The 24,402-nt window shown below is 38.4% G+C and overlaps 1 protein-coding gene across 7 annotated transcripts in view; it reads right to left on the bottom strand.

Annotated features, from left to right (window-relative positions):
* Positions 1 to 24,402, bottom strand: part of WDFY3 (WD repeat and FYVE domain containing 3) — a 351,994-nt gene that overhangs the window by 182,684 nt on the left and 144,908 nt on the right. For all 7 annotated transcript variants that reach the window (XM_049885821.1, XM_049885820.1, XM_049885824.1 and 4 more), the window contains 2 exons: positions 15,727 to 15,937; positions 1,634 to 1,757 (listed from right to left, as the gene is read on the bottom strand). In XM_049885821.1, coding sequence (XP_049741778.1) covers positions 1,634 to 1,757; positions 15,727 to 15,906 — 304 coding nt within the window. In that variant the 5' untranslated portion in view covers positions 15,907 to 15,937. The remainder of the gene's footprint in view (positions 1 to 1,633; positions 1,758 to 15,726; positions 15,938 to 24,402) is intronic.

The following is a 24,402-nucleotide window of genomic DNA, read 5'->3' as shown; positions in this document are numbered from 1 at the left end:
TATACAAACAGCAGCTTTGTATATCTTTGTAATTCAGAAGAGAAAATTTTTTTGATTAAGACAGTCAGGAAAGTGTGATTTAATTAAGTTAGGAGGATTTAGACATACTGAGATGGGGAAAGATTCTCTTTTCTAGGTGAAACACCCTAAGCAAAGGACAAAAATGAGAGCACAGGCATGTTTGGGGATTATGAGTAGCTCAGTTTATCTGAAATACAGAAAAGGAAACAAGAAAGAAAAAAAATATATATATATGTCTGTATAACGGATCTACCTTGAATGCCATGCTAAGGAATCTGAATGTTATTCAGAAAGAATACTGACTCAATATAGTGCTGCATGCAGTCCCTGGGCATTACAAACAGCATGCTCTAACCAAAAGATTGGAGGTTTGAGTCCACCCCGAGGTAGCTCAGAAAAAAAGCCTGGTGATGTACTTACAAAAAATTTGCCATTGAAAACTCTACGGACATGCTTCTAATGTGACACACATAGGGGTCACTACAAGACAGAATTAACTCAATAGCAACTGGTTAACTGGTTAAAGGAGTTATGGGGAAGAGGCGTGGTGGTCCAAGAAGAATAGTCGTGAAAACACTGAAGTCAATAGAAGAATGCGGCTGTAAAAACAGAAACAGGGATGGTAACTGCTTAGAACTGTGTTTACTTTCTATTTTATTTTGATAGTACTTCTAAAGAACTGTGCATTTAAGTAAAGTGAGTTTTGCTGGTTTCTATAAAAATACCCGTGGATTTCTTTGGTGAAAGGTAAGACAGCACAGAATATTGGGGAAGTCAGCGCAACTTGACCAAGGCAAAGTCAGAAGCTTCACAGGCATATCCAAACTCCCTGAGGAGCCAAATTACTGGGCTGAGGGCTGGGACCATGGTCTCAGTGGGACATGTAGCTCAACTAGCATAACATAGTTTATAAAGAAAAATGTTCTACATCGTACTTTGGTGAGTAGCGTCTGGGGTCTTAAAAGCTTGTGAGTGATTATCTGAGACACTCCACGGGTCTCACCCTGTTAGGAGCAAGGGAGAAGGTAGAAAAACAAAAAAAAAGAAGGGAAGATTAGTCCAGAGGACTAATGGATCACAACTATCACAGCCTCCACCAGACTGAGTCCAGCACAACTAGATTGTGCCCAGCTACCACCACCAACTGCTCTGACAGGGATCACAATAGAGGGTCCCGGACAGAGCTGGAGAAAAATGTAGAATAAAATTCAAATTCAAAAAAACAGACCAGACTTACTGGTCTGACACAGACTGGAGAAACCCCAAGAGTATGGCCCTGGACACCCTTTTAACTCAGTATTGAAGTCATTCCTGAGGTTCAACCTTCAGCCAAAGATTAGACAGGCCTATAAAACAAACAATAATACACATACTTTAACCATGTACACAAGACTAAATGCACACACCAGGCCAGGGGCAAGGACGAGAAGTCAGAAGGGGGACAGGAAAGCTGGACAAATGGAAATGGGGAACCTCAGGATGAAAAGGGCAGAGTGTTGACATGTCATGGAGTTGGCCCTTAATGTCACAAAACAATATCTGCATTAATTGTTTAATGAGAGACTAATCTGCTCTGTAAACCTTTACGTAAAGCATAATTAAAAAAAAATACCTGTGGATTTGTTTGATGCTCTCCTTCGAATTTCTGTCACCATCAGTCGTGAGACTTGTGTTGTGAACTGCAGAAGATCAGAAAATTTTTCTGTCATTGTATTTGGCGGAGCATTTCCAAAAACCTGTGGGTGAAAAATGCAATTTTACTGAAGCATTGTTAATTTTTCAAAGAATTCTGTGAGTTTCGAAGTGTGTTATAACTAGAGAATCAAGTAAAAAAAGCATACTTACATAGTTGCATTGGATCTGAATGGTATGTTTAAAATAAAAATAAAAAGTTTTTTATGTTTAAAATACACCTCAATAAATCACATTTAGCCATATTTCCTTATAGATATTAAATAATTTGCTAAATGAATGATTTAAAAATGCAGCCTAAAAAGGCTCAGGCCTTTATCTGTAAAATTTCAATAATTAATGTACATGTGAAGACTATTGAAATGTCAAATGTTTTGTAACATACATATTTACCGCAAAATAAAAAAATTAACCTAAAAAAAATAGTATAAATACATTATTTGGAAATATGGTAGAAAATGGCAGAAGGAGGCCAGAGCTTAAGGTATTTGATGCTGGGGAGTTAGAAACAAAGGTGGAGTGTAACACTGTACTATTTTAATTTTTGAAGCACGTACTCATTTTACCTTGATAAAAATTAATACTTCAAAGGGGAAAAATAAGTGGAAAAGTTATTAAATAAACTTGTTTTTAAAAGACAAAGACAAACTTCAGAATAAATAATTCTTAAAAGGTAAACCAGTTTGGGTTCAATAAAAAGAAAATGAAACCTGGACTGACATAGGAAAGAAATGGTATTATATTGGCTATATACCTAGATGCATCCTGAAATATTGTTTCAAAGACTGCTCTTTATACCTGAAAAGCAATTCTGTCTTCCAAAGCTCTAACATTACCTCTCAATTATAATAGTTATTACACAGTACTTTGTATCCTTGTTATCTGGTCCAATGACACTACAAAGAGAGGGAATGTAACTTATTCGCCTTTGTATTGTCTAGCAAGCTAGCACTCTGTCTTTCATGGGGATGCTCACTAAATATGCCTGTTGGTTTATATGCTGCCTGTCATCACAACCAAATTCTGAGAGCGTTTAGGAGGCATTCCAGGGCACGCAGACTACAACATAAGAACATAAACTATAAGTAAGAATGAAAACAAAACAAAGAAATGAAAACAAAAAAACCAAGGTAAGGGCAATGGACTGAGAAACAAAATAAATGAAAATATAAGATCAAAAAGACCTCTATATTTGCCATACTTTGGCTACCAATTGGACTCAACTATCCAAAAGAGGAAACCTAGTCAATTACATAGCTAACAATGTTCTTAGGAAAAGAATAATACATACTTAACGAAGTAGCTTTATTTGTCATACTACAATAAAGAATTTCTTGCAGTTACTCTAATTAAAGGGCATAATAAAGAACACAATAGCCTTGGAGGCGGAGCCAAGATGGCGGACTAGGCAGACGCTACCTCGGATCCCTCTTACAACAAAGACACGGAAAAACAAGTGAATCGATCACATACATAACAATCTACGAACCCTGAACAACAAACACAGATTTAGAGACGGAGAACGAACTAATACGGGGAAGCAGCGATTGTTTCCAGAGTCTGGAGCCAGCGTACCAGTCAGGTACGGCACAAGCATAGAGAGCTGCTCCACCCCCCTGAACTAACCCCGGGAGGGGGGCCAGCCGGTTCCACAGGCGGGGTGGGACGAAGCAGGTAGGAGAAGTCCTTGGGAGGCAGTGACTGGTCTTGGAGCAGGAAGAGCAGCGTCCCAGCCGGAGAACCGTCCCGCCGGGATTTGGACTGGACGCAGCCGGATTTTCTGGAAAAACTAGTTTCCCAGTGATGGCTCGGAGACAACAATCCATATCAAACCACTTAAAGAAGCAGACCATGACAGCTTCTCCAACCCTCCAAACAAAAGAATCAAAATCTTTCCCAAATGAAGATACAATCCTGGAATTATCAGATACAGAATATAAAAAACTAATTTACAGAATGCTTAAAGATATCACAAATGAAATTAGGATAACTGCAGAAAAAGCCAAGGAACACACTGATAAAACTGTTGAAGAACTCAAAAAAATTATTCAAGAACATAGTGGAAAAATTAATAAGTTGCAAGAATCCATAGAGAGACAACATGTAGAAATGCAAAAGATTAACAATAAAATTACAGAATTAGACAACGCAATAGGAAGCCAGAGGAGCAGACTCGAGCAATTAGAATGCAGACTGGGACATCTGGAGGACCAGGGAATCAACACTAACATAGCTGAAAAAAAATCAGATAAAAGAATTAAAAAAAATGAAGAAACCCTAAGAATTATGTGGGACTCTATCAAGAAGGATAACCTGCGGGTGATTGGAGTCCCAGAACAGGGAGGGGAGACAGAAAACACAGAGAAAATAGTTGAAGAACTCCTGACAGAAAACTTCCCTGACATCATGAAAAACGAAAGGATATCTATCCAAGATGCTCATCGAACCCCATTTAAGATTGATCCAAAAAGAAAAACACCAAGACATATTATCATCAAACTCACCAAAACCAAAGATAAACAGAAAATTTTAAAAGCAGCCAGGGAGAAAAGAAAGGTTTCCTTCAAGAGAGAATCAATAAGAATAAGTTCAGACTACTCAGCAGAAACCATGCAGGCAAGAAGGGAATGGGACGACATATACAGAACACTGAAGGAGAAAAACTGCCAGCCAAGGATCATATATCCAGCAAAACTCTCTCTGAAATATGAAGGCGAAATTAAGATATTTACAGACAAACACAAGTTTAGAGAATTTGCAAAAACCAAACCAAAGCTACAAGAAATACTAAAGGATATTGTTTGGCCAGAGAACCAATAATATCAGATATTAGCACAACACAAGGTCACAAAACAGAACGTCCTGATATCAACTCAAATAGGGAAATCACAAAAACAAACAAATTAAGATTAATTAAAAAAAAAAAAAAACACATAACAGGGAATCATGAAAGTCAATAGGTAAAAGATCACAATAATCAAAAAGAGGGACTAAATACAGGAGGCATTGAGCTGCCATATGGAGAGTGATACAAGGTGATATAGAACAATACAAGTTAGGTTTTTACTTAGAAAAATAGGGGTAAATAATAAGGTAACCACAAAAAGGTATAACAACTCTATAACTCAAGATAAAAGCCAAGAAAAACAGAACGACTCAACTAACATAAAGTCAAACACCATGAAAATGAGGATCTCACAATTTACTAAGAAAAACGCCTCAGCACAAAAAAGTATGTGGAAAAATGAAATTGTCAACAACACACATAAAAAGGCATCAAAATGACAGCACTAAAAACTTATTTATCTATAATTATGCTGAATGTAAATGGACTAAATGCACCAATAAAGAGACAGAGAGTCACAGACTGGATAAAGAAACACGATCCATCTATATGCTGCCTACAAGAGACACACCTTAGACTTAGAGACACAAACAAACTAAAACTCAAAGGATGGAAAAAAATATATCAAGCAAACAATAAGCAAAAAAGAAGAGGAGTAGCAATATTAATTTCTGACAAAATAGACTTTAGACTTAAATCCACCACAAAGGATAAAGAAGGACACTATATAATGATAAAAGGGACAATTGATCAGGAAGACATAACCATATTAAATATATATGCACCCAATGACAGGGCTGCAAGATACATAAATCAAATTTTAACAGAATTGAAAAGTGAGATAGATACCTCCACAATTATAGTAGGACACTTCAACACACCACTTTCGGAGAAGGACAGGACATCCAGTAAGAAGCTCAATAGAGACACGGAAGATCTAATTACAACAATCAACCAACTTGACCTCATTGACTTATACAGAACTCTCCACCCAACTGCTGCAAAATATACTTTTTTTTCTAGCGCACATGGAACATTCTCTAGAATAGACCACATATTAGGTCATAAAACAAACCTTTGCAGAGTCCAAAACATCGAAATATTACAAAGCATCTTCTCAGACCACAAGGCAATAAAACTAGAGATCAATAACAGAAAAACTAGGGAAAAGAAATCAAATACTTGGAAAATGAACAATACCCTCCTGAAAAAAGACTGGGTTATAGAAGACATCAAGGAGGGAATAAGGAAATTCATAGAAAGCAACGAGAATGAAAATACTTCCTATCAAAACCTCTGGGACACAGCAAAAGCAGTGCTCAGAGGCCAATTTATATCGATAAATGCACACATACAAAAAGAAGAAAGAGCCAAAATCAGAGAACTGTCCCTACAACTTGAACAAATAGAAACTGAGCAACAAAAGAATCCATCAGGCTCCAGAAGAAAACAAATAATAAAAATTAGAGCTGAACTAAATGAATTAGAGAACAGAAAAACAATTGAAAGAATTAACAAAGCCAAAAGCTGGTTCTTGGAAAAAATTAACAAAATTGGTAAACCATTGGCCAGACTGACTAAAGAAATACAGGAAAGGAAACAAATAACCCGAATAAGAAATGAGAAGGACCACATCACAACAGAACCACATGAAATTAAAAGAATCATTTCAGATTATTATGAAAAATTGTACTCTAACAAATTTGAAAACCTAGAACAAATGGATGAATTCCTGGAAAAACACTACCTACCTAAACTAACACATTCAGAAGTAGAACAACTAAATAGACCCATAACTAAAAAAGAGATTGAAACGGTAATCAAAAAACTCCCAACAAAAAAAAGCCCTGGCCCGGACGGCTTCACTGCAGAGTTCTACCAAACTTTTAGAGAAGAGTTAACACCACTACTTCTGAAGGTATTCCAAAGCATAGAAAATGACGGAATACTACCCAACTCATTCTATGAAGCCACCACCTCCCTGATACCAAAACCAGGTAAAGACATTACAAAAAAAGAAAATTATAGACCTATATCCCTCATGAACATAGATGCAAAAATCCTCAACAAAATTCTAGCCAATAGAATCCAACAACACATCAAAAAAATAATTCACCCTGATCAAGTGGGATTTATACCAGGTATGCAAGGCTGGTTTAATATCAGAAAAACCATTAATGTAATCCATCACATAAATAAAACAAAAGACAAAAACCACATGATCTTATCAATTGATGCAGAAAAGGCATTTGACAAAGTCCAACACCCATTTATGATAAAAACTCTCACCAAAATAGGAATTGAAGGAAAATTCCTCAACATAATAAAGGGCATCTATTTGTATGCAAAGCCAACAGCCAATATCACTCTAAATGGAGAGAGCCTGAAAGCATTTCCCTTGAGAACGGGAACCAGACAAGGATGCCCTTTATCACCGCTCTTATTCAACATCGTGCTGGAAGTCCTAGCCAGGGCAATTAGGCTAGACAAAGAAATAAAAGGTATCCAGATTGGCAAGGAAGAAGTAAAGTTATCACTATTTGCAGATGACATGATTATATACACAGAAAACCCTAAGGAATCCTCCAGAAAACTACTGAAACTAATAGAAGAGTTTGGTAGAGTCTCAGGCTATAAAATAAACATACAAAAATCACTTGGATTCCTCTACATCAACAAAAAGAACATCGAAGAGAAAATAACCAAATCAATACCATTCACAGTAGCCCCCAAGAAGATAAGATACTTAGGAATAAATCTTACCAAGGATGTAAAAGACCTATACAAAGAAAACTACAAAGCTCTACTACAAGAAATTCAAAAGGACATACTTAAGTGGAAAAACACACCCTGCTCATGGATAGGAAGACTTAACATAGTAAAAATGTCTATTCTACCAAAAGCCATCTATACATTTAATGCACTTCCGATCCAAATTCCAATGTCATATTTTAAGGGCATAGAGAAACAAATCACCAATTTCATATGGAAGGGAAAGAAGCCCCGGATAAGCAAAGCACTACTGAAAAAGAAGAAGAAAGTGGGAGGCCTCACTTTACCTGACTTCAGAACCTATTATACAGCCACAGTAGTCAAAACAGCCTGGTACTGGTACAACAACAGGCACATAGACCAATGGAACAGAATTGAGAACCCAGACATAGATCCATCCACGTATGAGCAGCTGATATTTGACAAAGGACCAGTGTCAATTAATTGGGGAAAAGATAGCCTTTTTAACAAATGGTGCTGGCATAACTGGATATCCATTTGCAAAAAAATGAAACAGGACCCATACCTCACACCATGCACAAAAACTAACTCCAAGTGGATCAAAGACCTAAACATAAAGACTAAAACGATAAAGATCATGGAAGAAAAAATTGGGACAACCCTAGGAGCCCTAATACAAGGTATAAACAGAATACAAAACATTACCAAAAATGATGAAGAGAAACCAGATAACTGGGAGCTCCTAAAAATCAAACACCTATGCTCATCTAAAGACTTCACCAAAAGAGTAAAAAGACCACCTACAGATTGGGAAAGAATTTTCAGCTATGACATCTCCGACCAGCGCCTGATCTCTAAAATCTACATGATTCTGTCAAAACTCAACCACAAAAAGACAAACAACCCAATCAAGAAGTGGGCAAAGGATATGAACACACATTTCACTAAAGAAGATATTCAGGCAGCCAACAGATACATGAGAAAATGCTCTCGATCATTAGCCATTAGAGAAATGCAAATTAAAACTACGATGAGATTTCATCTCACACCAGCAAGGCTGGCATTAATCCAAAAAACACAAAAGAATAAATGTTGGAGAGGCTGCGGAGAGATTGGAACTCTCATACACTGCTGGTGGGAATGTAAACTGGTACAACCACTTTGGAAATCTATCTGGCGTTATCTTAAACAGTTAGAAATAGAACTACCATATAACCCAGAAATCCCACTTCTCGGAATATACCCTAGAGATACAAGAGCCTTCATACAAACAGATATATGCACACCCATGTTTATTGCAGCTCTGTTTACAATAGCAAAAAGTTGGAAGCAACCAAGGTGTCCATCAACGGATGAATGGGTAAATAAATTGTGGTATATTCACACAATGGAATACTACGCATCGATAAAGAACAGTGACGAATCTCTGAAACATTTCATAACATGGAGGAACCTGGAAGGCATTACGCTGAGCGAAATTAGTCAGAGGCAAAAGGACAAATATTGTATAAGACCACTATTATAAGATCTTGAGAAATAGTAAACCTGAGAAGAACACATACTTGTGTGGTTACGAGGGGGGGAGGGAGGGAGGGAGGGTGGGAGAGGGTTTTTTATTGATTAATCAGTAGATAAGAACTGCTTTAGGTGAAGGGAAAGACAACACTCAATACATGGAAGGTCAGCTCAATTGGACTGGACCAAAAGCAAAGAAGTTTCCGGGATAAAATGAATGCTTCAAAGGTCAGTGGAGCAAGCGCGGGGGTCTGGGGAACATGGTTTGGGGGGACTTCTAAGTCAATTGGCAACATAATTCTATTATGAAATCATTCTGCATCCCACTTTGAAATGTGGCGTCTGGGGTCTTAAATGCTAACAAGCGGCCATCTAAGATGCATCAATGGGTCTCAACCCACCTGGAGCAAAGGAAAATGAAGAACACCAAGGCCACACGATAACTAAGAGCCCAAGAGACAGAAAGGGCCACATGAACCAGAGACCTACATCATCCTGAGACCAGAAGAACTAGTTGGTGCCCGGCCACAATCGATGACTGCCCTGACAGGGAGCACAGCAGAGGACCCCTGAGGGAGCAGGAGATCAGTGGGATACAGACTCCAAATTCTCATAAAAAGACCAAACTTAATGGTCTGACTGAGACTAGAGGAATCCCGGCAGCCATGCTCCCCAGACCTTCTGTTGGCACAGGACAGGAACCATCCCCGAAGACAACTCATCAGACATGAAAGGGACTGGTCAGCGGGTGGGAGAGAGACGCTGTTGAAGAGTGAGCTAATTATATCAGGTGGACACTTGAAAAAAAAAAAAAAAAAAGAACGCAATAGCCTTACAATAAACAATATTTTTCTTACAACCTTACAATAGACAATTTTTAATTCCAACTGTTTTTTTTTTAATTGTAAATACATAGGTAACAAAGCACTTTCCATTTTGACCATCTTCACATGTACAATCCAGTGACATTACATTCCTCATGTTGTTCATTCATCACAATATGTTTCTTATAACCCCCTTCAAATTACGCTGAAGGTGCCAAACAATAAATCAATTCTATAAGAGCATGCTTTTGTCTAGGTACTTAGTTCTGTTTACTGACTTGATTAAAAAACTAAAACCAAACCCACCGCCCTCAAGTTGATCCTGACTCATGGTAACCCCATAAAAAAAAAAAAAAAAGAACTGCCCCACAGAGTTTCTAAGGAGTGCCTGGTGGATTCAAACTGCTGACCTTTTGGTTAACAGCCATAGTACTTAGCCACTATGCCACCAGGGTATAGGAGTACTTTTGTCTCAAAAAACAAATAGACAGTATTCTTAAAAAATTCTTCACTTTTTTTTTGCAGAGATTTTGATAAATGTTGTGTGCTTACAGATAACCAAGGCGTTCTGGTGGTGCAGTGGTTAAAGGGATCAGCTGCTACCTGCAAGATCTGCAGTTCAAGCCCACCAGCTGCTCTGTGGGAGAAAGGTGTGGCAGTCTGCTTCTGTAAAGATACAGAGCCTTGGAAAACCTATGGGGTAGTTCTACTTTGTCCTGTAGGGTCCCTATAAATCACAGTCAACTTAATGGCAGTGGGTTTGGTTTTCTGGTTTACAGATAACCTATGTTGCATGTTAAATAATACCCACATGCTTTAACAAACATTAAACTGGAGACAGAATTGACTTCTTAGATAAAAAATGGGAAGCCTAAAAATGATACATGCTTGAATAGGAAGCCATTCTATCTCCACTCAAAGTGAGTGGTTAGCTGTTCAATGTTGGTGTTTATAAAGCAGCTGTATATTTGCTTAGACAATGATTAAGTCTGTTTTTATCAGGTGAAACTGATTTAGACTTAAGTAGATACACATTCCTATTACCCAGAGTATACTGATCTATACTTTATTCCTAAGAGTTAAGACAATTTCACAAAATAAATAACTCACTTCTTACAAAGTATAAGGATACAGTTATTCAAGCAGACTTCATGCTGGGTAAATCATACACTATTAAAAGGCAATTAACTTTTCAGAGAAATTCTGATATTTACTGCTTTATTTCCATACAAGTTTTTTTTGAAAGATAAATTTTGCTTGAACCAACCAATTCAAAATCAATACATCTTTTCCTCACTTATCAACTATCCTGTTATCCAACATTTTGCTTTTACTACAAAAGTAAAAGATTTACTATCTATTTTGTGCACTAATGACATATCTCTGGCAGTAACCAACAGTAACAAATGCTAAGCTGTGGATGCAAGAGTAACACTGGCTTTGACATTTACGGTTATGTGTTGACTTGGTTGGGCCATGATTCTCAGTGGTTTGGCAGTTAAGTAATGATGTAATTTGGCAGTTATGTAATGAGGCAGTCATCCTCCATTTTGTGATCTAATGTGGTCATCCATTTTTGCGTAACATCAATTTCACATAATGACCTGGTCTTTGGAACCTAACCACGTCAGTAAGTGAGGACAGGGTGTACTATAGAAAAAAAAGGACTATGTCCTATTTGCTGAAATGAAATCAACAAATGTCGCTGTTTCAAAATAATCAACTTTTACTGTAGTGTAGTGAACCAACACTACTGATCAATTCATTCTTTCATTTATTCACCCAGGAATATTTAAAAACCCTGGTGGCATAGTGGCTAAGTGCTACAGCTGCTAACCAAGAGGTTGGCAGTTTGAATCTGCCAAGTGCTCCTTGGAAACTCTATCGGGCAGTTCTACTCTGTCCTATAGGGTCACTATGAGTCAGAATCGACTCGACGGCAGTGGTTTTTTGGGGGTTTATTGTATGCCAGGCAAAGTTCTAAGCCATAAATACAAAGGTTAACAAATACAATTCCTGTGCTCACACAGTTTACATTTTTTACAAACATTAAACAAATTAATTTAAAAATTAAAATAATTTCAGATAGTGATATGTGTTACACAGGAAGTACAGTAAAACCTGCAAAAGCTGGAACCTGTGTGTAAGGCAGAAACCTATCAGAGAAGGAAATCTTTTTTTTCCACTAAACTGATAGGAAACTGATAAGACTGCACCCTGCAGAAGGTAGAAAACTTGGGAGACCCAGAAAAACAAGGCAGTCCCATCGAGTTCTGAGTTCCAGCTCTTACAAGTTTCACCGTATAAAACAGGGTAAGTGAAAGAGAATGCCTGGGATGGGAAGAAGGTTGTCACGAGAGTATCTCTGAGAGAATGGGGGGGTGGGGGGAAGGGTTGTCAGCAAAAGCCATTTTGAGGAAATGACACCGATACCAAAGGATGAAACTGTATGATGAGAAAAAGCCACAAAACAAAGAGCCCGGGGAAGAATTAGTTGTCCAGGCAGTGAGAACAGCAATTGCGAAGACTTTGAAGTGGGAATGAGATTGAGGTTGCTGAAGAATTACAAAGAGGCTAGTGAGGCTAGAACATTTCAAATAAGAGGGATAACGGTACAGGAAAAGGCTGGAGAAGCACAGGAACTAAATCACGAATCTGACTTTCAGATAATACTGAATATATAGAGTAGCAAAGGGCAGAATTTTTTTGTGATTGACTTCGATAATTAAATCTAAAAATGTTAGTATGTATTCATCACCTTCAACAAACAGTGCTATTTCTTGAAAACACACATTTTGACCATGCACTTAAATGTATGTCATTCAGGTCTGAGCGTGGAGCATGGGGCCTGATTTCTACTTCTCACCCTCAGGACTACTGGTCAAATTTTCTGGTTCTCGGTATCTTGTCTGTCAAGAAAGAGTTGGAAAAGAGAACTGATAACACATTCAGCTCAAAAAGGTTGATTCTATAATAGCTATATGATTATTTACATCTCAGATGAAATAGGGTTTTCTTGGCAATGATCTTTGCAGAAGCAGATTGCCAAGCCTTTCTTCTGTGGCACCACTGGGTGGGTTCCAACTGCCAACCTTTTAATGAGCAGCCAAGTACAAACCATTTGTGCCACCCAGGGACTATAAACAAACAGTAACAGGGAACAAAAGTGCTTTAGTAAATGCAACAAAAACAGCAATAATTATCATATATTGAGCACTTAAAATGTGCCTAGCACTACTCAAATATTTTACGTGTCATGTGAATCTCATAAAACCCTATACAGGAAACCCTGGTGGTGTAGTAGTTAAGAGTTCAGCTGCTAACCAAGAGGTCAGCAGTTTGAATCCACCAGCTGCTCCCTGGGAACCCTATGGGGCAGCTCTACTCTGTCCTATAGGATTACTATAAGTCAGAATCAATTTGACAGCAATGGGTTTTGGGTTTTTTTTTTTTTTTTTTTTTGGTATTAGTATCCTTATTGTAGAGATGAGGAAATTCAAGGTTAGGGATGTTAAATGGCTTATGCCAGTAGATGCTGGAGATAGAATTTAAACCTAGCTCTCTCTCTGATTCCAAACTGCGCTCTTAATCACTACTATATTGTCTCAATTAAACTTCTCATGAACACTATCACTTTAATTTTGCAGTTTCCCACCTTTAGAGGGGAAAGCAGAGTTTGGCTTGTTTTTAGAAGGATCACTTTAAATATCCATCTAAATTTCAGGAAATTTCCTGGCATCTCCTTAACTAAATATTTTTGGCATACCCAGGGAGAGAACAAATTAATGGTGTCATTTAATTGCTTGCATGAAGTAGTGGTTCAGTATATATTTGTTGTGGAATGATACTATTAAATAAAACTTTACATCCACAGGTGGATGGCTTTAACAAACAGAGGTTTATTCTCTCACAGACTAGGAGGCTAAATGTCCAAATTGAGGGTGACAGCTCCAGGGAAGCCTTTCTCTGTCTGTTGGCTTTGGGAACAGGTCCTTTTCATCGATCTTCCACTGCATCTAGGTGTTTCTCAGCACAGGGATCCCAGGTCCAAAGGACACACTCTGCTGCCAGCTCTTCTTTCGTGGTGGTATGAAGTCCCTCTCTTCTCTGCTCCATCCTCTCTTTTATATCTCAGAAGAGACTGACTCAAAATACAACCTAATCCTGCAGATTGAGTTCTGCCTCATTAACATAATGGCCTCTAATCCTGCCTCATTAATATCATAGAGGTTAGGATTTCCAACACATAGGATAATCATATCAGATGACAAAATGGTGGACAACCACACAATACTAGGAATCAAGGCCTAGCCAAGATGATGCACATTTTAGGGGGACACAATTCAATCTGTAACAGTCAATAAAAGGTTAGTCACAAAGGGCTAATATCTGACTGACAATTAAGAGTTTCAGAAAGAGAACATATAAAACACAGCGGAGAATACTATCAAAGAAACAGTTGAAAAAATCTTGGCAGAATTGAAGGGTACAAGTTTTCAGAGTAAAAAAGCCGATCCCGAAGTCTCAGTGGAATTTCAAAAAATGAGGAGAATAAGAAGAACCTAGAAACTTTTAGACAGAAAGACAGACTCACAGAGAGAATGGCAAAAAGATGAAGTAAGACTGGGGGAAAGGCAATAAGTTTGAGATGGGGGCCAGGCAGAGATGGGGGATAAAGGGAAAGACATGACCAGGGGAGACAGAAACCAGGAAGGGGACAAACGGAGGGAGAAAAAACATGGGGGGTGAGAGGCAGAGAGTAAGAGAGACAGGGACAGAGACAGAAATGGAAAAGAAAGAGAAAGACATAGAGAAACGGAAATTGGTAGAAAAAGACAGAAATAGGGAAAGGAGGGAGAGACAGAGGTTGGAGAAAAAGGACGGATGGAGGCACAGGTGGAAGGAGAGAAAAACGGAGGGAAAGTGAGCACGGAGAGAGAGAGAGAGAGAGACGGGGGAGCTGATAGGAGATCAAGGAAAGAAAGAGACACGGGCATGAGAAGTAAAACTGGAATTTTAACAGTTATTCAGTCTGGGGAGAATAAGTTCTACAAGAATGGAAAAACAATCATAGCACACTATAAGGTTCATCTTATTTACACAACAGTCAGCAGAGTATAAAAACCAAAAACCAAACCCAGTGCTGTCCAGTTGATTCCGACTCATAGTGACCCTATAGGAGAGGGTAGAACTGCCCCAGAGTTTCCAAGGAGAGCCTGGCGGATTCGAACTGCCGACCCTTTGGTTAACAGCCGTAGCACTTAACCACTATACCACCAGGGTTTCCCAGTAGAGTAGGCACTGAATATTGTTTAAACAAATGGTATACTCATGTGAGGAGGATAAGCAGGAAAGCAGTGTGAACAAGCCAGTGTGAGCAAGTATGTTTGGGGAGATGAGAAGAAAGCTAATCCTCATATTCCACAGCAGGAAGTCAATGAGAACTGAATAATCAAGACAGCGTAGTAAAAGTACGTTATTTAAAAACTGAAAGACCTGAAAGTGGTGATGGCAGCTAACAGAGAGGAGTGGGGCGCCTATAATCCCTTGGAACTACTTGATTTTTTAAACTACGTACCTGTATACCTTTGATAAAGAAAACTTTAATAAAAAAACCCCAACAAGTTTTTTACATGCAAGTGACAAAATAACATTAAAACATTAACTCTATTTAGACTCCCTATGACCCGTAACTATCCTCTTATAGAATCTTGCATGAGAAAACCAGCCAAACAACAAAACAAACTGAGATGATTCCTTAAAGTGTTCAAAGAACATAGGCAGTAGCATCATTTTGGTGCCATAAGCCATCACTTCAAAAGAAAATGTTTATCCCCCCCCAAACTCAACCATTAGGGGAACACTTCATAAAATGCTCACGGTCTTCCTTTTATCTGTTAGAAATGAAGGTCTCAGTAAGTGTAATTCATTCTGCCCAGGTCTCACATAAAGTTGCATTACTTTGTAGCAAATTGAAAGAGAGGAATGAAAACATCAAGCTTCTTAAAAACTAACACATCCTATCAATTTTTTCTAACAGGGACTGACTGACTTACTAACCTCCTGGAAGGCATGTGCTTGACAACCCAGACTTACCCTGTTAAACACTGGCAGCATCATGTACAGTTTCTCTTCTTGTTCCTTCTGAGTCATGTGCCGGGGAGGATGGCACAACTCAGTGAAGAGCCGGCGGAGGTGCATCAGTCCTAAGGCGTTGTCTTGTGGGCTGCACTCCTCCTGCCTCGGCCGTCCCATGATCCTTTTCACCATGTTCATCTTGGCTGGTTAGTGATAAACACTTCTAATCCTGCAGAAAGATGTTAATAAACGGTCAAAATGCCATCATGTTGAGAGCTTATAAACGGTCTGAAACATGAGAAAATTCTGTATAAAAGGTTTTTTCTACTTTAAACAAAAAGGAGCATTAAACAGAAAAGACAGAGGCAAAGCTAATTTTGATAAATCTCTTGGAATGACAAATTATGTATCACAACACTGAATTACGTAGGTTTCTACTTGGCTTTGCCACAATTTGTATAAAATGGAAAACATAACTAGATAAGCAACAAATGCGTCCAATTGAGTTACACCAAGATCAAGTAACCGAAACCCATTGCTGTCCAGTGGATTTCGACTCATAGCAGCCCTATAGGATACAGTAGAACTGCCCCATAGGATTTCCAAGGAGCGGCTGGTGGATACAAACTGCCAACCTTTTAATTAGCAGTAAGCTCTTAACCAGTGCACCATCAGGGCTCCTCAACAAGTGAAAGGATCACAAATTGTAATATGTTGCTCAATAGCTGAGCATATGTAAAAAGAATGAAAGAAGAGAATGTTTACACTAATCTCAAAATATCTAAACAAAAACGAGAAACAAATCTATAAAGCTTTCTATAAATACACCATAGAGTTTTCTATAAATACATATATACACATACATACATGTATCTCCAACAAATATATTCAAAAACCTTTCTCTACATGAAGAATTACACATTGGGTGCCTACCAAAGAGTTTAGTTTCTGTTACAGTTTTAAAACATGCAAATTAAATAAAATTATATCCCAATATATCTTATAAATCATGAGGACAGAAAAAATTATATAACTGAAGATCACTAATTTTCAAAAGATAGGAATAATAGGATAATTTACCTTTACTTAAACTAGTGTTTTTCAAACTGTAGGTTGAAACTCTTTGATAGGTCATATTAATGGACCACAATGAGCATTTTAAAAAATGAAACAGATTGCAAGATATCAGAATATATATCATATGATCGGGAGAGCTACTGTTTTGTGAAACTTTTTTTTTTTTTTTAACCTAGGGATGTACGAGTGTGAGGAACCCTTGTGCAGTGTACACAGTTAAAAACTCAGCTACTACCTGAAAGGTTGGCAGTTCAAATCTACCCAGAGGCACCTCAGAAGAAAAGCGTAGAGATTTACTTCTGAAAGATCAAGCCATTGAAAACCCTGTGGAGCGCAGTTCCACTGTGACAAACATGGGGTCTGTATGAGTCAGAATTGACTCGACAGCAACTGGTTTGGTTTTGGTATGGCTGAGTGTGTGTGCAGGCTCACGTGCCTGTGTGTAATGAGTCACCATGTAACATGTATCCCCTCCTGGAGCTGCATTTAAAAAGTAAAGTTTGTACAAGAAAAAAACAAAAAAAAACACTGGTTTAGAGTTTATTGCTGAATCAATAAGCTTACAGAAAGCATCATCTGCCCTTTTCAACCAGTACCAAACTGTGCCAGCAATTAGCTAATTTCAGATACAAAAAACAGGATACCTTACAAAAGGAACCAGGAAGGCTGGAAGAACATTATAAATGTGCAGAATTTGGATAAAAGGATTTGCTTTTTAATCTGCAGAAAAGCAAGCCTAATCTGAAGCTTAACTTTTAATTTCTCTGTATAACCACATGAACTAGTATGCCATTTCTTAAGAAATGGCGGACTACTGCAAGGCTAGGGCTTTTTCTGCTAAATATCTGCCCAGTGATTTTTAAAACTGTAAGAAGAACTATCATCTTAAACATGTTTGTCCTGGAGAATTCTGAGTGAATTCCGTATTTGGCTACAGGCATATGCTTATGCCCTCCAGCTCGACAGCAGAAGGAGGACATGATGTTACTCACAACAGGCAAGAAGCAGAGAGGAGAATCTGCCCAGAGCTCTGCCAATGTCTTACCTGCACTGAGAGTCTACTGTGCAATAAGCACTCACTACGTTCTAAAGTGCACCAATCTAAAGGAAAGAGCACTTGGACACAAAAGCAAAGAACTAAGGACAACGGTTAAACTACAAAATACCAAAAAAAAAAAAAATAAGTCCAATTCAAAGTTGTTCAACATCTGTCATCCTTGAAGACATATTTATATCCTCTAAATATAAACATATACACACACACATATGCTGGCATGCACACACATACATGTTAACTATACATTCAAGAAACATATTCCGGGGGGCCAAGATAGCTGACTATAGGTAGAAGCTACCTCTGATCCCTACTATAACAAAGACTCGGAAAAACAAGTGAATCGATCACATACATGACAATCTAAGAACCCTGACCATCAAACACAGATCTATAGAGTTGACCTGAGTGACAGAGACTGAGAACGAACAACCACGGGGAAGCAGCGGCTGTTTTCGGAGCCTGGAGCCAGCGTCCCAGTCAGGAAACCTTGGTGCCGGGCTTTGGACTGGGTGCAGGGGAGCTGAGCACGGCATCCTGAGACGGCGCAAACACGGGACGTAGCCCTAGCCCCCAGAAGTGACCTCGGGGGAAGCCCAGCCAGTGCACGCAGGCAGCGCAGTGATGCAGCTCACAGAAAAAGTCACCCGGAGGCAGCGACTGGTTTTGGAGCCCGGACTGCGGCGTCCCAGCCGGGGAACCTTGGTGCTGGACTTTGGACTGGGAGTGGAGGAACTAACCACGGCTTCTGAGACAGTGCACGCACAGGACGCAGGCCCGACCCTCGGGGGCAATCTCTACCCAGCCAGCGCACTCAGTCGATGTGCCCCTCAGGAATCTCAGAAAAAAACAGTCATCCCAAGCAAGATAAGTAACTTTGTCTATATTCTGGAGTGCTACTCTCTCCTATTTATCTGAACCCACCCCTCCCCTTCCCAGGCGGCTTCATTAACATTGGAATTTCCTGAGACAGAGAGTGAACTGTGCTGCAATTTTTCTTTCTTTTTTTTTGATCTCTTCCTAACCCATTCTCCTGGCCTGAGAAAAAAACAAACAAACAAAAAAAGCAGCTACAAAAAACCCAGGGACCAAAAATCCTTCCCTAATTGGACAAAAAACACAGAACCAGCTCCAGCCAAACATATGTGATCCACAGTCTTGGGCTTTCATCCCTACAGGGAAAAAGGTGGCTATTATAATGCAAAGGCCATTCTGATAGGGATCTGACTGTAATTGTTTTAGTGGATTTCTGAACAGACAAGTTTCCCAGGTCTGATATGTCTGCATATTCAACAGAGCCCTCACTGACCCACCACAGGGAACTGAGGGCTGAAGCTCCCCCCCAGACCACCTAGCCTCCTGCCTTAGGGGTCTAAGGGTGACACCTACCAATCTGTAGAGGTACTTGCATTGGGGGCCTAAGGTACAGCTGCAGAGCCCACTCACCAAAGTGCTTTGTAATAGAGACGCACCTACCTCACTGGCACTTGGGGGAAGCCTGTCAGCATCCTGCCCCCCACCCCGGACTGTGAAATCCTGCTGCTACTAGAATCTGGTGCACACAACTATCACCACTACTTCTCTAGGTGGATAGGTGACAGTCTACACCACGCACTTGATGACCCAAAATCAGATTCTACTCAAGAATAGTGAATGGACTCTTAGGCTTATATATCTGGTAATACCCCAAACCAGCTGGTAATAGGACATAACTGATTCAAGGGCTACAACAATCAAGACAGTGCAATCTAGTAGCCCATCTACGCATATTAAAAGAAAACAAAACAAGATAAGACTCAGTGAGCAAATACAGAATAAATCACTACAATATCTTAGAGATGGCTCAGAGACAGCAGTCGATATCAAACCACAAAAAGCAGCAGACCGTGACTGCTTCTACAACTCCCCAAACTAAAGAATCAAAATCTTTCCCAAATGAAGATACAATTCTGGAATTGCCAGATGCAGAATATAAAAAACTAATTTGCAGAATGCTTCAAGACATCAGGGATGACCTCAGAAATGAAATAAGGCAATCTACAGAAAAAGTTAAGGAACACACTAATAAAGCTGTTCAAGAACTCAAAAAGACTGTTCAAGAACATAGTGGAAAAATTAAGAAGCTGCAAGAATCCATAGAGAGACAGCATTCAGAAATCCAAAAGATTAACACTAAAATTACAGAATTAGACAACTCAATAAGAAGTCAGAGGAGCAGACTCGAGCAATTGGAATGCAGGGTGGCGGATCTGGAGGACATGGGAATTCACACCAATATAGCTGAAAAAAAATCTGGTAAAAGAATTAAAAAATGAAGAAACCCTAAGAATCCTGCGGGACTCTATCAAGAAGAATAACTTGCGTGTGATTGGAGTCCAAGAACAGGGAGGGGTAACAGAAGATACAGAGAGAATACTTGAAGATCTGTTGGCAGAAAACTTCCCTGACATCAAGAAAGACGAAACGGTATCTATCCAAGATGCTCATCGAATCCCATTGAAGGCTGATCCAAAAACAAAATCACCAACACATATTATCAACAAACTTGCCAAAACTAAAGAAAAAGAGAAAATTTTAAAAGCAGCCAGGGATAAAAGAAAGGTCTCCTACAAAGGAATCAATAAGAATAAGTTCAGACTACTCAGCAGAAACCATGCAGTCAAGAAGACAATGGGATGACACATATAGAGCACTGAAGGAGAAAAACTGCCAGCCAAGGATCACATATCCAGCAAAACTCTCTCTGAAATATGAAGGCAAAATTAAAACATTTACAGATAAACACAAGCTTAGAGAATTTGCAAAAACTAAACCAAAGCTACAAGAAATACTAAAGGAAATTGGTCAGAAAACCAATAATATCAGATACCAGCACAACACAAGGTCACAGAACAAACATCCTGATATCAACTCAGATAGGGAAATCACAAAAACAAATTGAGATTAATTTTAAAAAGAAAAAAATGCTCAAAACAGGGAATCATTGAAGTCAATATGTAAAAGATCACGATAATCAAAAAGAGGGACTAAATACAGGTGGCATAGAACTGCCACATGGAGAGGGATACAAGACGATTTAGGACAATACAAGTTAGGTCTTTACTTAGAAAAATACGGGTAAATATTAAGGTAACCACAAAGAGGTATAACAACTCCATATCTCAAAATAAAAACCAAGAAAAACATAACGACTCAGCAAGAACATAAAGTCAACTACTATGAAAATGAGAAACACACAATTTACAAAGAAAAACGTCTCGGCACAAAAAAGTAAGTGGAAAAATGAAATTGTCAACAACACACATAAAAAGGCATCAAAATGACAGCACTAAACACATACTTATCTAGAATTATTGGTGCATGTAAATGGACTAAATGCACCAATAAAGAGACAGAGAGTCTCAGACTGGATAAAGAAACACGATCCCTCTATATGCTGCCTACAAGAGACACACCTTAGTCTTAGAGACACAAACAAACTAAAACTAAAAGGATGGAAAAAAATATATCAAGCAAACAACAAGCAAAAAAGAGCAGGAGTAGCGATATTAATTTCTGTCAAAATAGACTTTAGACTTAAATCCACCACAAAGGTTAAAGAAGGACACTACATAATGATCAAAGGGAGAATTGACCAGGAAGATATAACCATATTAAATATTTATGTACCAATGACAGGGCTGCAAGATACATAAATCGAACCTTAACAGAACTGAAAAGTGAGATAGACACCTCCACAATTATGGTAGGAGACTTCAACACACCACATTCCGAGAAGGACAGGACATCCAGCAAGAAGCTCAGTAGAGACATGAAAGACCTAATTGCTACAATCAACCAGCTTGACATCATAGACTTATACAGAACACTCCACCCAACTACTGCAAAGTATACTTTCTTTTTCTAGCACACATGGAACATTCTCTAGAATAGACCACATATTAGGTCACAAAACAAACCTCTGCAGAATCCAAAACATCGAAATATTACAAAGCATCTTCTCAGACCACAAGGCCATAAAAGTGAAAACCAATAACAAAAAAAATCAGGGAAAAGAAATCGAAAACTTGGAAACTGAACAACACACTGCTGAAAAAAGACTGGGTTATAGAAGACATTAAGGAGGGAATAAAGAAATTCATAGAATGCAATGAGAATGAAAACATTTCCTATCAAAACCTCTGGGACACACCAAAAGCAGTGCTCAGAAAAAAGAGGTCAATTTATATAAGTAAATGCACACATACATAAAGAAGAAAGAGCCAAAATCAGAGAACTCTCCCTACAACTTGAACAAATTCAAAGCGAGCAACAAAAGAATCCATCAGGCACCAGAAGAAAACAAATAATAAAAATTAGATCTTAACTAAATGAATTAGAGAACAGAAAATAAATTGAAAGAATTAACAAAGCCAAAAGCTGGTTCTTTGAAAAAATTAACAGAATTCACAAACCATTGGCCAGACTGACTAAAGAAATACAGGAAAGGAAACAAATAACCCGAATAAGAAACGAGAAGGACCACATCACAACAGACCAAACTGACATTAAAAGAATCATATCAGATTATTACGAAGAAATGTACTCTAACCAATTTGCAAACCTAGAAGAAATGGATGAATTCCTAGAAAAACACTACCTACCTAAACTAACACGGTCAGAAGTAGAACAACAAAATAGACCCATAACAAAATAAGAGATTGATAAGGTTTTCAAAAAACTCACAACAAAAAAAAAGCCCTGGCCCGGATGGCTTTACTGCAGAGTTCTACCAAACTTTCAGAGAAGAGTTAACACCACTACTACTAAAGGTATTTCAAAGCATAGAAAATGACGGAATACTACCTAACTCATTCTATGAAGCCACCATATCCCTGATACCAAAACCAGGTAAAGACATCACAAAAAAAGAAAATTACAGACCTATATCCCTCACGAACATAGATGCAAAAATCCTCAACAAAATTCTAGCCAATAGAATTCAACAACATATCAAAAAAATAATCCACCACAACTAAGTGGGATTTATACCAGGTATGCAAGGCTGGTTTAATATTAGAAAAACCATTAATGCAATCCACCATATAAATAAAACAAAAGACAAAAACCACATGATCTTATCAATTGATGCAGAAAAGGCATTTGACAAAGTCCAACACCCATTCATGATAAAAACTCTCAGCAAAATAGGAATTGAAGGAAAATTCCTCAACTTAATAAAGGGCATCTACACAAAGCCAACAGCCAACATCACTCTAAATGGAGAGAGCCTGAAAGCATTTCCCTTGAGAACGGGAACCAGACAAGGATACCCTTTATCATCGCTTTTATTCAACATTGTGCTAGAGGTCCTAGCCAGAGCAATTAGGCTAGACAAAGAAATAAAGGGCATCCGGATTGGCAAGGAGGAAGTAAAATTATCTCTATTTGCAGATGACATGATCTTATACACAGAAAACCCTAAGGAATCCTCCAGAAAACTACTGAAACTAATAGAAGAGTTTGGCAGAGTCTCAGGTTATAAAATAAACATACAAAAATCACTTGGATTCTTCTACATTGAGAAAAAGAACATCGAAGAGGAAATCACCAAATCAACACCATTCACAGTAGCCCCCAAGAAGATAAAATACTTAGGAATAAATCTTACCAAAGATGTAAAAGACCTATACAAAGAAAACTACGAAGTACTACTGCAAGAAACTAAAAAGGACCTACTTAAGTGGAAAAACAATACTTTGCTCATGGATAGGAAGACTTAACATAGTAAAAAAGCCATCTATACATAGAATGCACTTCCGATCCAAAGTCCAATGACATTTTTTAATGTGATGGAGAAACAAATCATCAACTTCATATGGAAGGGAAAGAAGCCTCGAATAAGTAAAGCATTACAGAAAAAGAAGAAGAAAGTGGGAGGCCTCACTCTACCTGATTTTAGAACATATTATACAGCCACACTAGTCAAAACAACCTGGTACTGGTACACCAACAGGCACATAGACCAATGGAACAGAACTGAGAACCCAGATATAAATCCATCCACATATGAGCAGTTGATATTTGACAAAGGCCCAGTGTCAGTTAATTGGGGAAAAGATAGTCTTTTTAACAAATGGTGCTGGCATAACTGGATATCCATTTGCAAAAAAATGAAACAGGACCCATACCTCACACCATGCACAAAAACTAACTCCAAGTGGATCAAAGACCTAAACATAAAGACTAAAACGATAAAGATCATGCAAGATAAAATAGGGACAAGGTTAGGAGCCCTAATACAAGGCATAAACAGAATACAAAACATTACCAAAAATGACGAAGAGAAACCAGATAACTGGGAGCTCCGAAAAATCAAACACCTATGCTTATCTAAAGACTTCACCAAAAGACTAAAAAGGCCACCTACAGATTGGGAAAGAATTTTCAGCTATGACATCTCCGACCAGCGCCTGATCTCTAACATCTGTACGATTTCTGTTAAAACTCAACCACAAAAAGACAAACAACCCAATCAAAAAGTGGGCAAAGGATATGAACACGCAGTTCACTAAAGAGGAAAT

The sequence above is a fragment of the Elephas maximus genome, chromosome 5, assembly GCF_024166365.1.
Source record: "Elephas maximus indicus isolate mEleMax1 chromosome 5, mEleMax1 primary haplotype, whole genome shotgun sequence".
Classification (NCBI taxonomy): Eukaryota; Metazoa; Chordata; class Mammalia; order Proboscidea; family Elephantidae; genus Elephas; species Elephas maximus.
This window is presented reverse-complemented; position numbering and strand designations above follow the sequence as displayed.